Consider the following 16,911-nt stretch of genomic DNA (forward strand, 5'->3'; position numbering starts at 1 on the left):
GAATTTCAACATTTTTTGGAACTATGGCAGAGAACGTGTTTATTTACAATCAAATAAACCCCTTTGGTACAAAGCGCTGCGTGCTCCGTGCTGGGGGCGGCCCCGGGGCCGTCCCCGCCATGCTTGATTCTCCCGCCACAATGACATCACCGTGACGTCACCCCCGCGCCGCGCGCCGATTGGCTGAACTCGCCGCTCCCGGAAGGGACCGGAGGGGCGGGGGACGCCCCCCCCCCCATCCCGGGACCCCCCGATCCCCGCAGCCCCCCGGACAGCGGGGGAGGATCCCGGGGGTCCCGCGGCCCCGGGGAGGGGGCGGCAGGGCCCCGCGGCGGCGCGATGGGGGCGGCGGCCTGCGGGGTAGGTGGGGGGGAGCTCGCTCGCGTGTGCGTCCCCCCCTTTCCCATCCCTTCGCCATCCGCGGGGCTCCCCTTCCTCGCGGTGCCCCCGGCTCCGGGACCCCCTCCCCTCGCCAGCCGCACCCCCTTTTCCTCCCGGGGGGCACCCCCGCCATACCCAAACCCCCATTTCCCAACGCTGTGCGCCCCTCTCCCCTTCCTCCCTCTCCCTCTCCCCAGTCCCGCTCCCATCCCTCTCCTTTCCTCACCCCCTTTTCCCCCCTCGCCATACCCAAACCCCCATTCCCCACCCGGCTGTGCGCCCCTCTCCCCGCTCCCTCTCCCCAGTCCTGCTCCCTCTCCTCTCCTTTCCTCACCCCCTTTTCCCCCCCCGCCATACCCAAACCCCCATTTCCCAACGCTGTGCGCCCCTCTCCCCTCCCTCTCCCTCTCCCCAGTCCTGCTCCCATCCCTCTCCTTTCCTCACCCCCTTTTCCCCCCCCGCCATACCCAAACCCCCATTTCCCAACGCTGTGCGCCCCTCTCCCCTTCCTCCCTCTCCCTCTCCCCAGTCCCTCTCCTTTCCTCACCCCCTTTTCCCCCCTCGCCATACCCAAACCCCCATTCCCCACCGGCTGTGCGCCCCTCTCCCCTTCCTCCCTCTCCCCAGTCCCGCTCCCATCCCTCTCCTTTCCTCATCCCTTTTCCCCCCTCTCTCCCCTCGCCATACCCAAATCCCCATTCCCCACCGGCTGTGCGCCCCTCTCCCTTTCCCTCTCCCCTCCCTCTCTCTCCCTCCCTCTCCCTCCCTCCCTCTCCCTCTCTCTCCCGTCCCCCCCTCTCCCCGCGCCGCCGCCCAATGAGCGCTCGCGTTGCTGGCAGGTGCGCAGTGTTTTTGTTTTGGGTCGAAGTTGAGGCCGGAGCGGACGCGGCGGCGGCGCCGGGCGGAGGCCGCGCTCCGGCAGCCCCGAACGCCGCGGGCCGGCCCCGCCATGCGCAGGGAGATGAACGGGGTCACTAAGAGCCGCTTTGAGGTGAGGCCCCGGCCGGTCCCGCGGCGGGAGGCCCGGCCCGGCCCGGCCCGGCCCGGCTCGGCACGGCTGAGGAGGCGCGGGGGGGGCCGGGCCGCGCTGTGCGCGACCCCCTGAGGGCTCTGAGGGGCTGGGGTCCCGCCCGGCCCCGGCCCGGGGCAGAGCCCGTGTGAATGGGGCTGGGGTCGGGGGTGGAGGTCGGGGGCGGCCCGGGGGGCTCGGGGCTGTGCCCGCCGCGTTTGGGGGACATTTCTCCCCTCCAGCCCCCATTTTTGTGGGGATGTTCTGTCTGAGGGTGTAATCTCCCGTGGGGGGGCTGTGCATGGGGCTGGGGTGATTTTGGGGATGCAGAGAAGCTCAGGGCTGTGCCCCCCGGATTTATGGGGCGGTTGGGGTGACATTTCTCCCCTCCACCCCTCATTTTTAGGGGGGATGTTCTGTCGGAGGGTGTAATCTCCCGTGGGGGGGCTGTGCATGGGGCTGGGGTGACTTGGGGGATGTGGAGAGGCTCGGGGCTGTGCCCCCCGCGTTTTGGGGGAGGTTGGGGTGACATTTCTCCCCTCCACCTCCCATTTTTGGGGGAATGTTCTGTTGAGGGTGTAAACTCTCTCGGGGGGGTCTGTGAATGGGGCTGGGGGTGATTTTGGGGATGTGGAGAGGCTCAGGGCTGTGCCCCCCGCGTTTTGGGGTGACATTTCTCCCCTCCAGCCCCATTTTTGGGGGGTTGTTCTGTTGAGGGTGTAATCTCCCATGCGGGGGTCTGTGCATGGGGCTGGGGGTGATTTTGGGGATGTGGAGAAGCTCAGGGCTGTGCCCCCCGCGTTTGGGGGGCTGGTGTTAAACTCCCCCCCGCCCCGTTTTTGGGGGGCTCGCTGTGACTGAGGCTGGGGAGGGTCTGTGGGCGTGGGGGGGGCTCAGGCCTGGCCTCCCGGCTTTGGGGGGCGTTGGTTGAAACCTCATTTCCCCCCCATCCCTTTTGAGGAAAGAATTCCCCCGTCTGATCCCACCTCGAGGGGGGCTCTGCTGTGAACGGGGCTGGGGGGGATTTGGGGGTCCCCCTCTCTGTTACAAACCCCCGGGGGGGTTTTGAGGGGTCGCAGCTGCTGCCAACGTGTTGCTGCGGCTTCGAGAGCTGCCAGCCGAGGTGGTGATGGAGCAGGAGATGGGAATCGCGTCTGGAAAACACCACAGCCTCTGGGGAGCGGGGCTGGGGGGGGAAAGGAGCCCCCAGCCTCGCTTTTTTATTTTTGGGGCTGTAGAAGGGAAACAAAAATTTGCTTACGGGGAGGTGGGGGATGGAGAGGACGGAAGGAGAGGAGGGTAAACAATGAGATCTATTCAAAGGCCGTGGCACAAAGCGGAGCGTGGAGCCGGGGCCGTTCCAGCCGCATTGTTGTCCCAGCTGTCTTCCCGTGGGAGGAGGAGGAGGGCGTAGGGAGGAAGGGCAGCGGCGGGATTTACTTCCCAGCGCTGCGAGACGATGGAAATCCCTGCTCGCTGCTTCTCCGCGCTGCCCGGCCCGTGTGGGGGACAAAAAAAGAGCCTGGATGGTAAAGCCGTGCCTGGAGGAGAGGGGTGGGATGGGGAGGCAGGGAAAATGCTGTTAGTGGTGAGCTGGAGGGGCTCTGGTTCCTCAGAGCTCCCTGGGGGATTCCTGGAGCTGAGAAAGGTGCAGGAAATGCTGGTGGTCCCACACTGCACGTGGGATTGTTTTCTTCCTCTGTCAGATCAGTGTGAGTTTGGGCTGGGCTCAGGTGTTTTAAGTGTAATATTTGTGTTTTTGTAGCATGCAGTGCTAAAAGCGCTGGGCTCACCTGGGAACTCCAGAGAGCCCTGTGCTACCCAGGGTTATTGCATTTACTGTTCTGGGCTCTTCTTGCCTGCACAGATTTTTTAATTTATTTATTTTTACCCTCTGAGAGTTTTTTTTTTTTTAATTTATTTTGCACTGCTGCAGATTGTTGGGGACAAAAAAGAGCCTGGATGGTAAAGCTGTGCCTGGAGGAGAGGGGTGGGATGGGGGGGCAGGGAAAATGCTGTTAGTGGTGAACTGGGGAGGTTCTGGTTCCTCAGAGCTCCCTGGAGCTGAGAAAGGTGCAGGAAATGCTGGTGGTCCCACGTGGGATTGTTTTCCTCCTGTGTCAGATCCTGTGAGAGCTGCAGCAGTGTGAGTTTGGGCTGGGATCAGGTGTTTTAAATGTAATATTTTTGTTTCTGTAGCATGCAGTGCTAAAAGCACTGGGCTCACCTGGGAACTCCAGAGAGGAGCCTGCACGTGAGCCCTGTGCTACCCAGGGTTATTGCATTTACTGTTCTGGGCTCTTCTTGCCTGCACAGATTTTTTAATTTATTTTTTCCCCCAAGAGCTTTTTTTAAAAAATTTCTTTTGCACTGCTACAGAGTGTTGGGGACAAAAAAGAGCCTGGAATGGTAAAGCCGTGCCTGGAGGAGAGGGGTGGGATGGGGAGGCAGGGAAAATGCTGTTAGTGGTGAACTGGAGGGGTTCTGGTTCCTCAGAGCTCCCTGGGGGATTCCTGGAGCTGAGAAAGGTGCAGGAAATGCTGGTGGTCCCACACTGCACGTGGGATTGTTTTCTTCCTCTGTCAGATCAGTGTGAGTTTGGGCTGGGCTCAGGTGTTTTAAGTGTAATATTGGTGTTTCTGTAGCATGCAGTGCTAAAAGCACTGGGCTCACCTTGGGAACTCCAGAGAGCCCTGTGCTACCCAGGGTTATTGCATTTACTGTTCTGGACTCTTCTTGCCTGCACAGATATTTTAATTTATTTATTTTTACCCCCTGAGCGCTTTGTTTTTTATTTTGTACTGCTGCAGAGTGGCTGGATACAGAGTAAAAGCAGGTTGGTGACAGATTTTGGGGGGAAGATCTCATAGGGCATCAACATCCTTTGCTTCCTCAGCCTCTGTCTCTCAGTGCTGGAGTTCATTCCAGTTTTGGGAGGGTTTTTATCAGGGTTGCACCAGGACACGATGAACCCAATTCATTGGGGAAAAAGAGTGGGGAAGAGCTTTGTTTGGCCTCTTTTGGGTGGGGTTTTTTTCTTTGCTGGAATGTTATTTTCTTCTCATAGTAAAAAACAGACAAGTTGGAAAACAAGCAAAATGCTCGAGGAGCCTTTGAGGCCTAAAATTAATTTTTAAAACCTATATTTATACAGGAAGAGTTGGTGTGTTATAGAAGGGTTTATTTTGAGCTGCAAGAAGTGCCTTTAAACATCATCCTGGTTCTTGGCTGTTTTGGTTGGTGTGCTCTATGGCTGCCCCATCCCTGGAAGTGCCCAAGGCCAGGTTGCAGAGGGACAATCTGGGACAGTGGGAGATGTCCCTGCCCATGGCAGAGGTGGCACTGGATGAGCTGAAGGTCCATTCCAGGATTATAAATCCTTCATTTCCCCAGCATGGATTATCTCTGACCCGCTCACCTGGATAACCTGGAAAGTTTTAGAGCTGTTTGCCTTTAAATTTGTGATTTTTATGTCGGTCAGAAGAGTTTCCACAATGTGTGTTCACACTTAGATTTATTTTCCAGAGAGGCAGAATGGGTGGAAATTCCTCTGTGCTTCCTAGAAACCAGTTTGTGATGGCTGTGCTTTGCAAGAAAGGTCTGTGAGAGTTCACATTTCATGGGACGGGGGGAAAATTGGGCAGAAATGTCTGGAGACTGAGAGCTGCTCTTCAGAGCTGTGGAATATTGTGAGGTCGTGAAGGCAGTGGGTGTTTGGTTCTCCTCTTCCTCCTCCTCCTCTTCCTCCTCACCTGTGGGTACTGCAGTTTCCCTGGCTGAGCAGGGGGAAGGAGGGCCTTTGAGTCTGGAATGTTATTTTGGGGTAAAACCAGCCCGATCTGGGGCTGTGACTAACACACTGTGTCTGTTTCAGACTTGGGAATAACGGGGGCATTGCAGAGGGGGAGGCTGCCTTGGGTTTGCACTTGGTTTATTGTCCTTTTGTGGAGCCAGGTAAACAGATTCCTGAGCCATTGTTGTTGGGTAATTCACAAATCCAGTCGTGAGGGGGGCTGATAATAATAATAATAATAATAATAATAATTCCATGCTGTAGGAATAAAATATGGGCAAAGCTCCTTAAATTGGACTTGCACGTGGGTTTCTGATTCCAGGAAGGGTGGAATTCTCTTTTTCCTGGGAATGCCATGGAGCATATTGGGATTAGTCCCTTTACAGGAGGTGTGGCCACCACAGAGAAAATCACCACTTACTGCAGCAAAGCAAACAAAAAGGGAAAACATTACCCAGATTGACTCCTAATGCTCTGTGGTGTCGGTTTCACGTGGAACATGCCCCGACAGATCCCAATCCATGCTTATATTTGGGATTTCTCTGCTTCCTGCCTGATGAAGAGCAACCAAATAACAGCAGAAAGGAGAGGAGGCATCTCCTGGTGCTTCTGAGTGGTTCCTGATGCTCTGGGAGGATTCATGCACCAAGGCCCAGGTTCTCTGGTCCTCCTGTGCCCTAGGATGTCACCTGCAGCTGTCCTGAGTTTCCCTCAGCCACCTTGTCAGGATGAAGTCATTCCAGTTGTTGTTTTTTCTTCCTCTGACTGCGAACCATCCGTGTAGTCTCCTCTACATCCTCAAAAACCATCAGCACATGAAAACCTCCATCCTTTCCAGCTTCCTCTGGGAGCCTCCAAAGCCTGCTCCTGGCTGTGAAGTGTGTCTGTCCGTGGGGCAGTTTGTCCTGGTAGAAATGGCATTTTGGCAACTCCAGGGGTGTCTCTGAGGAAGTGAGAGTCTGTGGTGAGCCTTGTGAGCACCTTCAGCCTGAGAAATGCATCAGTCCATGGAATTCCTGTGCTGGATTCAGGGTCCTCACTGTGGGGGAATTCTGACCCTTCTGAACCTCTGTGGGGGAATTCTGACCCTTCTGAACCTCTGTGGGGGAATTCTGACCCTTCTGAACCTCTGTGGGGGAATTCTGACCCTTCTGAACCTCTGTGGTTCCCAGCTCCTGTTCAGCTCTAGAAATGTGAAATGAGCTAAGCTGGATGCAAAATGGGAAACTTCAAACGCTCCAAAATCGAGCTGCCTTCTAATAATTAATCCTGTCTGTGCTCAGAAATTGAATAATCTCACTGACCCTAATCCCATTTGGGAATCTGCTGCGTTTCTGCCTCTGAAATGCTGTTGCTGTATTTCCAGGGGTTTTGGCTCTTTAGGGCTGATCCTTTTGGGGTTGTCCCTGCTCCCTTTCCTGGGCTGCTCCTCGTGCTCCTGGCTGGGGCTTTGCTGTTCCAAGGAATGGAGGTTGTGCAAACAGAGGGAGACAAACAGGGCAGGGAGCAGGGAAAACTTTGCTCTGACTCTCCTTGCAAAAACTGATGTAACACCATGGAATCTGATTTTATATGGGAAGAGAAACTGGTGGTGACATAACCCAGGAACACCTGAAACAGGTGTTTTTTGGAATGTATCTAACAATGTGGCTCATAGATAATGAAAAAAAAAACTGTAAAAAATAAAGATTTTGGGAGAGGGTGTCCAAGCTGATGGATTTTCCAGATTCCTGTTCACCCCTCCACCCTCGTTTATTTTTAATTTGGGTGTCGTGCCACATCACACGTAACACTTTTTAAACCAGGGCTTCATTTGGGCAGGTGAATAATAACAAACTGTTCATTTATTTGGTCCAAAGTGGTGGTTGAAACGATGAATAGGAAGAGATGTAAACCACGAGTTGTGTTTCACACCCCCACTGTGCTGCTGCTGTGGCCTGAGTAGAGGGAAGAGAGATTTGGGGAGGTTTGGGGCAAAAATGAGTTGTGAAAAGGGGCTTGGCCCAGGGAGACTGGAGGGTCCAGCAGGAAAATGGCTTTTGGCCTCAGCCTGTGTGACACAAGAGGCAGCTCTGGTGTCCCAAATTTTATTGCTGTTTTTGCCCCAAATGGGATTCACTTCCTTCTCCCTGTGGCAGGGGTTGGGTGGCAGTGGGGATGTTGGCCCTGGCCAAGTGTTTTTACAGAATCCCAGCATATTTTGGGTTGGAATGGCCTTAAAGCTCATCCAGTTCCACCCCCCACCAGGGGCACGTGACTTTTTCCATTTTAAGGAAAAAGGAGAGGGTTTTAAACTAAAAGAAGAGAGATTTGGATATTGGGAAGAAATTCCTCCCTGGGAGGGTGGTGAGACCCTGGCACAGATTCCCAGAGCAGCTGTGGCTGCCCCTGGATCCCTGGCAGTGCCCAGGGCCGGGCTGGGCAGGGCCCTGGGACAGTGGGGGTGTGACAGGGGTGGCACTGGCTGGACAGTGGGGGTGTGACAGGGGTGGCACTGGCTGGACAGTGGGGGTGTGACAGGGGTGGCACTGGCTGGACAGTGGGAGCTGTGACAGGGGTGGCACTGGCTGGACAGTGGGGGTGTGACAGGGGTGGCACTGGCTGGACAGTGGGAGCTGTGACAGGGGTGGCACTGGCTGGGACAGTGGGAGCTGTGACAGGGGTGGCACTGGCTGGACACTGCCCTGGGACAGTGGGGGTGTGACAGGGGTGGCACTGGCTGGGACAGTGGGGGTGTGACAGGGGTGGCACTGGCTGGGACAGTGGGAGCTGTGACAGGGGTGGCACTGGCTGGGACAGTGGGGGTGTGACAGGGGTGGCACTGGCTGGGACAGTGGGAGCTGTGACAGGGGTGGCACTGGCTGGGACAGTGGGAGCTGTGACAGGGGTGGCACTGGCTGGGACAGTGGGAGCTGTGACAGGGGTGGCACTGGCTGGGACAGTGGGAGCTGTGACAGGGGTGGCACTGGCTGGGACAGTGGGAGCTGTGACAGGGGTGGCACTGGCTGGGACAGTGGGAGCTGTGACAGGGGTGGCACTGGCTGGGCAGGGCCCTGGGACAGTGGGGGTGTGACAGGGGTGGCACTGGCTGGGTCAGTGGGGGTGTGACAGGGGTGGCACTGGCTGGACACTGCCCTGGGACAGTGGGAGCTGTGACAGGGGTGGCACTGGCTGGGACAGTGGGGGTGTGACAGGGGTGGCACTGGCTGGGACAGTGGGGGTGTGACAGGGGTGGCACTGGCTGGACACTGCCCTGGGACAGTGGGGGTGTGACAGGGGTGGCACTGGCTGATCTTTAAGGTTCCCCCAACCCAAACCATTCCATGATTCCAGGTCTGACTCCACTGAGGGATTTCCTGGGGTGACCTCACTGGAAGCTGCTGGGTGGAGCAGCTCCCCCAAGGGACATTTTGGGGATCCCAGGTGGCCCTGGGGACAGGGGCTGTGCCCGTCCCGCGCCGCCTGCGTGGCGGGAGAGGGACTCAGGGCTGGCACCCAGGGCACATCCCATTTCTCTGGGACACCATCGTTAATTGGGGCCTGGGACACTGCAGTAATTACTGTTTTCGCTGGCTGGGAGCTTCCTTTGAGTCACACCGTTGGGAAAGTCAGCCCTGGGAGGGTTTTATCCTCCCTGAGCCGGGGTGAAACCTGGATCTGCACGGCCCTGGGGAGGAGCCAGCCTCCCCTTCTTGGGGTTTGGGCATCCCTGCCTGATCCCACAGCTCTTCTTTGGGACAGAATCCCCCCGTGCCCCTCACACCTCGGTTCTTTTATTTAAGTCACCATCATTTGACTTTATTTCTCAATATTTATGCCAATGATCCCAGCAGCTTCTTTCATAATAGCTGGATACAAACCCAGCAGTAAAAAAACCACCTTATTACCAATAATAATAATAGTAATAATGATAATATTACCAGTAATAATAACAGAATTGCAGGTGTTGGGGAGGGGCAGAACTGTAATTTATCAAAGCAGCTTATTTGAATTGTGATGAGCCTCAGAGAGCTGGGTTAATCTTGGGTTTAGGCTGAAAATACTGAATCATGTCTCACTTTTTGGGTTTGATTTTTTTTTAAATCCATTCTAAGTGTATTTGTAGTAAATTGTTGCCCTGCTAAAAAGAGCTTCTATAAAAATAGAAATAAATGCTGGTGGTGGGTGTTTTATGGCCAGGGCCTGTGCCACAGGCCGGCCTGGGCAAGCCAGGAAGTCTTTGTCTTATTTATACTCTTCCTTTTTCGGGTCTGGACGCTGTTCTTATGGGCAGAGCTCTATATTTAAAACCTTGGCAGGTGTGTGTGAGAAAGCAGCACCATTTTCCACCGGCACTCTCTGCTGGGCCACCTCAGGTGTCACCCGTGGGGCGCGGCCCTGGCAGCAGGAGTGGCTTGGTGCTGCCCAGCCCTTTCCCTGGCTGTGTCTGACGCTGGGGAGGTGTTTTCTCATCCAGCTCCAGGTCCAGCTGGTGGGGAATCAAAGCTGATTAAGTGTGAGCTGCTGCCCCCCTGAGCTGTGCCCAGCTCCTGCCAGGGCCACCCGGGAGGAGCCGCTCGGATGCCGCCGGTGCCCGTCGGGTAACTGGGGGCTGGGGGGGCTGGAATTGGGATTTTCACTGGGCACACGGAGGGGTTTGGGGTGGTTTGGGATGAGAACTGTCTGGCAGGCAGGATTGTGGCAGGAGAACAAAACAGGGGCACAAAAGGAGGCTGAATGTACCTGGCAGCAGGTTCTGGACAGGTTCCCTTCAGTGGCAGCTGAAATGGGAGTTGTGTTCCACACCCCCACTGTGGTGGTGCTGCTGTGGCCTGAGCAGAGGGATTTGGGGAGATTTGGAAGCAAAAATCACTGGGGGCTTGACCCAGGGAGACTGGGGGGGTCCACAGGAAAATGGCTTTTGGCCTCAGCCTGTGTGACCCGAGAGGAGCGCTGGTGTCCCAGATTTTTATTGCTGTTTTTGCCCAAAATAGGATTCACTTCTTCCTTCTCCCTCAGCCAGGAGTTGTGTGAATGGGTTGGGTGACAATGGCCAAGTGTTTTTACAGAATCCCAGCATATTTTGGGTTGGGGTTTTGGTATCTCACCTGTGCCTGTGGAGTTCTCCTTTCTGGAAGCAGCACGACCTCATCCCTTTGCCCATCCAGCACTGAGGGATTTCCCTCCAGGGGAAGAGCTCCATTCCTGTAGGGTTTGACTGAGGTCTGGATCAAAAAAACCTCAAAAAATGCCCTTTATTTCATGTGTCCCAAATGCAGGCTGGGCTCAGGTAGCTCCTCCATCCCAGCAGGAATTTCAATTTCCCCCACCAAGCAGCGATGTGACAGTGCCCATCCAGCCCCCTGCCTCTCCAGCTATTTTTAGGAATATTAAGCCTGTAATAAGCCCTTTTGGCCTGGGTTTATTTCTGTTTGTCCTGCTTAGTCAGGATTTTGCCTGAGCAGAGCTCTGGTTGGGAGCCAGAGGGGCGAGCGTGGCCGGGGCAGGAGGGCAGTGCCCACGTTCCCATCCCTCCTGATGCTGGCAGAGCATCCCAGCAGCCACACCAGAGCCTGGCACAGCCTGGCCTCCTCCAGCAGCCAGCCATTTCCTTGGAGACTCCATGCAGATTAAACTGGATGGGTTTTTAAATAAAATTCCCTGTGTAACTACAGGCTGCAGGGAAAATTCCCTCAGTCAGAGCTGCTTGTGCATGTAAACAACTTCATTCTTTGGATGGCGTCCTCTGAGGAGCCCTTGCATTTCTCTGTCACTTCACTGTGACTTATCTCTGCAGTGGAATATTTTTTTTTGCCTCCAGGAAGGCAGCTCAGCCTGCTCCAGCTGCTGCTTCCTGCAATCTTGTCCTGGGAAGGGAGCTGATGTCTCTCATGTCTGTTATTTGAGCTTTGTCACAGCGGTGGAATTTGTTCCCCAAACGAGCAGAACTCGAGGCAAGGTGTCAGTACATATTGACCATGTTTGTGAGAAGTTGTCTCAGAGCTTCACTGAGCTTTTCCAAAGGAAATGCTGAGTGAATTCCACATTTCTGCTGTTGTTTTGTGCTTCGTGCTCAGCTGTTTTCGCTGGGTTGGAGTTGTGGGTGAGGTTTGCTGTGACTCCTGTCTTGTGTCAGTGACTGTACTGGGATTGTTCATCTCCGTGCGGACCATGACAGATAAAATTGGTACAAATTCTACCAGAAATCCTGGAATTTGGGCTGGGAGCCAGCAGCCTTACAGCTGGAGAAACCTCCCAGTGCATCTCAGAGTCAGGGTTTAAACTCTGAACTGATTCACACAGAGCTTTCAGAACAGAAAAGACTTTTGCAGCTCACAAGGTTCATCTCCAAAGTGTCTTGCTGCAGAACTGGGTGGGCTGTAAACTCCAAAATATTCAAGCTATGGATGTAATCTTTCATTTCTGCCATCAGTGGTTGATTCCCCACCTTTCCCAACCTAAAACCCATTTCCAGAGCAATTATTTGCTCTCTAATAATTAATAACTGCAGCCTGTTTTCTGGCTTGGTTTGAATTGCTTAATTTCCTGTGGTTATGTGCAGCTCTGCAGGGTCTGGCCAGCATTTCCTCGTGGATCAGGGCTCACAGAACCCTGGAATATCCTGAGTTAGAGGGGGCCCAGTGAGCTCCAGGCCTCACAGCAGCTGCAGTTTCATCATTACCCACAAGTTTGTCATCTCACACCTTTTTTGTCCCAAAAATAAACAAGTTGGGGCAGTTTAAAATCAAAATATTTACTAATATTTAATAGATTATGATTTTAAATTCTGCATTGTTTCTTTGTCATTAGCTTTGCTTAGCACAGAGACATGCAGCACTTTCTGGCTTGTGTTTCTGGGAATGTTTCTGCCTTTTATTTCCTGCCCACCTCTGTGGGTGTCGTTTGGTTGGTTTTGTACAGAAAAATGGGTGTCACCTTGTCCCTTCCCCCCTGTGTGTCTCCCTTGTGTCCTTCCCCCTCTTGTTGTTGTGTTGGGGCTTCCCAGGCAGCCTCAGGCTCTCCAGAGGTGCCAGATCCTGGTTCTTTTTCCCCACATCAAGGTGGATAATTCTGTCTCTTGCTGTCACCACCCACCCAGGTGCCTCCTCTGACCTCACAGCCACTAATTCCCTAAAGCCCTGAATTATCTTTTTCTCCACTGAGCTTTGAATTTTGTGCTTTCAGGTGTTTGGGTTCAGAGTGGGCTGACACTGTTGAAAATTCCATCAGGAATTCCAGGGACGGGATGAGGGGAATGGCTTCAAACAGATAAACCAGGGCTGGATTGGGTGCTGGGGAGGAATTCCTCCCTGTGAGGGTTTTGCAGACAGGATATGGGCTCACCACCCCTGGCAGTGCCCAAGGCCAGGCTGGATGGGCTTGGAGCACCCTGGGGTGGTGGGAGCTGTCCCTGCCCACGGCAGGGGTGGCACTGAGTGGCCTTGAGGGTCCCTTCCCACCTGTGATTCCACGAGCCAGGAGGATCCAGGTGCTTCCATGGATTTTGGAGCTGTGGCACTGGCACCCCAGGTGAGTGGCAGCAGCAATGGCACCGAGCTGAGTTTGTGCTGGAGCTGTGCCCCCACCCTGCTGATCACATCCTGCTGGGCACATCCCCTGTGCAGGGACCCCCAGCCACTGCCAGCTGTGCCAGTGCAGGGTGACAGAGCCCTGCTGGCACCCTGCTGCTGCCCTGTGAGTGGGGAAATGAGGGACTCAGCCCTGCTGGCACTTTTTGGGTGTTCTGGAGGGCAAATAAGAGTTTTTAAAGGAAATGGACAATTGCATGTTGTGCTGAGTGTGAGGCTGTGGGAGCTCTGCCTTTTGGTCACTTTTGCCCATCTGGTTTCATCAACTTCCTTCATTCCACAGAGTTTCATGTCCTTGCTTGCTGTACCATTGTAACTTTTTCTGCTTTCAGGCTTGGCAGCTGCTGCTAGCTCTGAATTTTCAGTTCTTTCTAAGGCCTGCTTTTACAGATTTCTGGAAGTCTTTTTACCTTCAATATTTCCCACAACTTTTGCCCGTCTGTTTTCATAAATTTCCTTAATTCCATCGAATTTCAGTCTGGTTTGGCTTGGACCTTAAATCCCACCCAGTGCCACCCCTGCCATGGCAGGGACACCTCCCACTGTGCCAGGCTGCTCCAAGCCCATCCAGCCTGGCCTTGGGCACTGCCAGGGATCCAGGGGCAGCCCCAGCTGCTCTGGGAATTCCATCCCAGCCCCTCCCCACCCTCACAGGGAGGAATTCCTTCCAAAATCCCATGTGGCTTCACACAGCAGCACAGTTGCTCCTTGGTGGAGGATTCTATGTTTGGTACAGAACTGAAAATTTCTATACAAGAAAAATGTGGTTTTTTGTGTCTTGTCCAGAATAATTTCTTCTTTTGGACAACACCTGGTATTAAAGAAGATAAAAGATGTTAGGAGAAGTGAAGTTGAGGCATTTGAAGCATTTTGAAAGGCTGGAAGTCTAGAATAGCCACTGACATTTTTCCAGAGCTTTATTTTTGTATGGACTTGCCAGAAGGTCCCCATGCCCGTGGTATATTTAGCTGTACGTGCTGCCATGACTTAGCAAAATCCCAATTCCAGCCTGTTTTCACCCAGCCTCTGCCATCTGAGCCTCAGCTTTGAAGGAAAGCTGGAGAAAACAGGTCTGGAGATGCCAGCAGGGACAGGGAATTCCAGAGCTGAGGTTCTCCCTGGAGCCCATCTCGCCTGGGCCCTGGCAGGGTTTAAGTCCAAGGACTATTTTTAGTAAGACAAAAAGCAAACATTCCTTTAGATCAGTGCTGGTCAAAGGGAAACTCCTGCAGAAAGCAGCCTGGGGATGGGATTTGTGCTGGGGCTGAGGTGAGGTTTTCCTCCGAGGGGTTTGGTGGGCACAGTTCTCTGTGATCAGGCACAGGAGGCTCCTGGCTGCTCCTGGAGTCTCTGATTTAACCCTTCCTGCCCTTGTTCTGCTCTGGTTCCTTTTTGGAACTCTGTTCCTGCTCTCTGATTGCTCCTTTAAGTTCTCTGATCCTTTTTTTTGGGAGGAGAGTCCTGATTCGAGGTCTGGACTGTGGTGGGAAAGGGTTTGGGTCTGTAACTGGGGGAAAAATCACATCTCTTTTCCCCTTTAATAATTCTTCTGCATTTCTCCTCCATTAGAGCTCCCTCCATGATTTCCTCCATCTCCTAACCAATCAACTCATCAATTTAATTAGCTCCTGTCCCAGATGTGCAGGTGCTGCTCTCCCAGCCTTGGGAATGTCTGTGCCCACCCCCTGTGGCTCCAGAGTCACCTGGAGATGGGAGGGAAGAGCCCTGGGAGCTGTGTGAGCTGGGAATGGCAAAAGCTCGTTTTAATTAGCAGCAAATTGGGCTGAGAGCTGCCAGTCTGCTTTCTGCTCAGGACTTGTGATGTTCCTGGTGGGAAGTGATAAAAGGGTCTGTGGGGGGAGCAACACTTCTGCTGGCTGGCATTTGGGGATGGAGGTTTGAGAGTTCCCACTTGAGCAGCGTGCTCCAGCATCTTGGGATAATTCAGATGAAACTGGGATTTGGGAGCCCGGCCTTGGTTCTGAAATCCTGGGGTTTGCTGTTCTCTGGGGGTGAAGTGTTCCTCAATTCCCAGTTTTCCATCACCAAATGGAGCATTTAAAGGGTCATTCAGTGGCAGCACTTTGGATTTTGACACTGGATTTCATGTTAAATTGTGGTGGGATTGGATCCCTGCTCAGGGACAGGATATTTGGGGTGTGATGGGATTGGATCCCTGCTCAGGTTCAGGATATTTGGGGTGTGATGGGATTGGATCCCTGCTCAGGTTCAGGATATTTGGGGTGTGATGGGATTGGATCCCTGCTCAGGGTCAGGATATTTGGGGTGTGATGGGATTGGATCCCTGCTCAGGGACAGGATTTTTGGGAGGTGATGGGATTGGATCCCTGCTCAGGGTCAGGATATTTGGGGTGTGATGGGATTGGATCCCTGCTCAGGGACAGGATATTTGGGGTGTGATGGGATTGGATCCCTGCTCAGGGACAGGATATTTGGGGTGTGATGGGATTGGATCCAGGCTCAGGGTCAGGATATTTGGGGTGTGATGGATCTTTACTCAGGATGGATATTTGGGGTGTAATGGATTTTCCTCATGGCAAGACAATACTAAATCTTAGAACTGATTTTATTTACGTTCTTGTCATGGGGCTTTGCTCTCTGTTTTCCTTGGGACTCCTTGAAAAAGAGATGTTTCTCTTGGAGTGTCTGAGATGCTTTTACCTGGTCCCAAAGTCCATTCCAGGTGCATCAGGTGTTGTCCCTGGATTTGGAGGGCTCCAAGGACCAGCTCAGGCCTCAGTGCCTTGGCAGAGCACTGAGCTTTCCCAGCATTTTCCCTCCTCCTGGTGCAGCACCAAAGATCTCAACTCCCTTTAAACCATTCTTGGTGGATTAAAATTCAGTGCTCTTTGTCCCAGAGCTCCTGAGGGCTGGGAGAACATTCTGGGGCACCTTTTCCCTCACAGAAACCAACCCTGCTGCAGCTGCACCTTCCACCTCTGTTTTATGGATATTTGGGCTGCTGGATCCTTCTTCCTCTCCCCTCCAGCCCCTTGGCCAGATGTTTGGTCTGCAAAATCTCCCAGTTTTGTTGTGTGTACCCCACAAAGTGCTGAGGGAGCCTCTCCAGTCAGTGCCAGCTCACAACCACATCCTAATTATCATTTACTTCACTGAACAGCTGCAAATCTCAGTTTGTATTTCATCTCTCAATCCTTGCACCATGTTCTAAAATATTTTGATGTAATGCTCCATCCAGCTGTGGTCCAGAAACTGGAAAGCTGCAGCACAAAGTTTATCTGTTAGGAATTTCCTGGCCTCGTTAACCAACCACTGAGGTAAATCAGGATTTGTTCTCTTGATGTGGGACTAAATTTTGCCATTTTTTGTGTTTGCAGATGTTCTCAAACAACGATGAAGCTGCAATCAACAAAAAACTGCCCAAAGAGCTGCTGCTTCGGTGAGTCCTCCCTGGACACCGGTGGGTTGTTGTTTGCATCCAGGATTTTGCTGCTGTGCTCCCAAAATCATGAGCTTGGATCAGGTCACTCATAAAGGCAGACCCAAAGAGAGGCAGGTCAAAGGTCTGTGTCAGCAGTTTGTGCTAAATGGGGTTCAGTTTGGGGCTTTTAATGCTTTAATTGAAGTTTAAATGCTGGGGTGGTTTGCTGGTTGTCTGTTTGGTGAAAGGAGGAGTGAGGATCCTCTCCTTGATGCTCCTGGTGAGGATGGGCTGATGGGGAGAACAGGATTCTGTTTTTTTGAGGAGTTCAGTTGAAAGCAGAAGTGAATCCCTCTGCTCCAGTTAACTCCAGTGGACTTTGTCCTGTCCCTTGTCAGTAGGAGCCAGATGTTAGCTCCTGGCAGGATGGTCCTGTTGGCAAACACCAAACAGGTCAGACTTGGTGGATTTTTATTGTTTGAAAGTCCTTTAAGGTCTCTGTGGATAATTCTGCCCTGTGGGAAGCAGGAGGGGGTGATTGTCCCTCATTTTGGGCTCTGGAAGTGGAGCTGAGTTTCAGTGCTTTGAGCTCAGGTGTGGGACTGGAAATGGGGAAAGCAGAGACAGGGGGAAGCTTGAATTATTAACAGCAACAACGTTCTGACACTGCAAAAAACTGGTTCTGTCAACACCCAGTGACAGTGAGGGCTGGGGAGGGGATGGGACCCAGGGAAGTGCTGCTGGAATGAAAGGAGCA

At 53.4% G+C, this 16,911-nt stretch overlaps 1 protein-coding gene across 4 annotated transcripts in view; it reads left to right on the forward strand.

Moving 5' to 3' along the window:
• The first annotated feature begins 224 nt into the window (after positions 1-224).
• FBXL20 (F-box and leucine rich repeat protein 20) overlaps positions 225-16,911 on the forward strand; it is a 40,471-nt gene continuing 23,784 nt past the window's right edge. Inside the window, exons 1-3 of one of the 4 annotated variants that reach the window (XM_064399917.1) lie at positions 228-360; positions 1,221-1,372; positions 16,111-16,172. In XM_064399917.1, the coding sequence (XP_064255987.1) occupies positions 1,331-1,372; positions 16,111-16,172 (104 nt within the window). In that variant the 5' untranslated portion in view covers positions 228-360; positions 1,221-1,330. Of the gene's footprint in view, positions 361-1,220; positions 1,373-2,899; positions 2,920-3,779; positions 3,800-16,110; positions 16,173-16,911 lie in introns of those variants that run through there. The other 3 variants (XM_064399918.1, XM_064399920.1, XM_064399919.1) reach the window with 3 other exon arrangements.

This window comes from Passer domesticus, chromosome 27 (genome assembly GCF_036417665.1).
Source record: "Passer domesticus isolate bPasDom1 chromosome 27, bPasDom1.hap1, whole genome shotgun sequence".
NCBI classification, from domain to species: Eukaryota; Metazoa; Chordata; class Aves; order Passeriformes; family Passeridae; genus Passer; species Passer domesticus.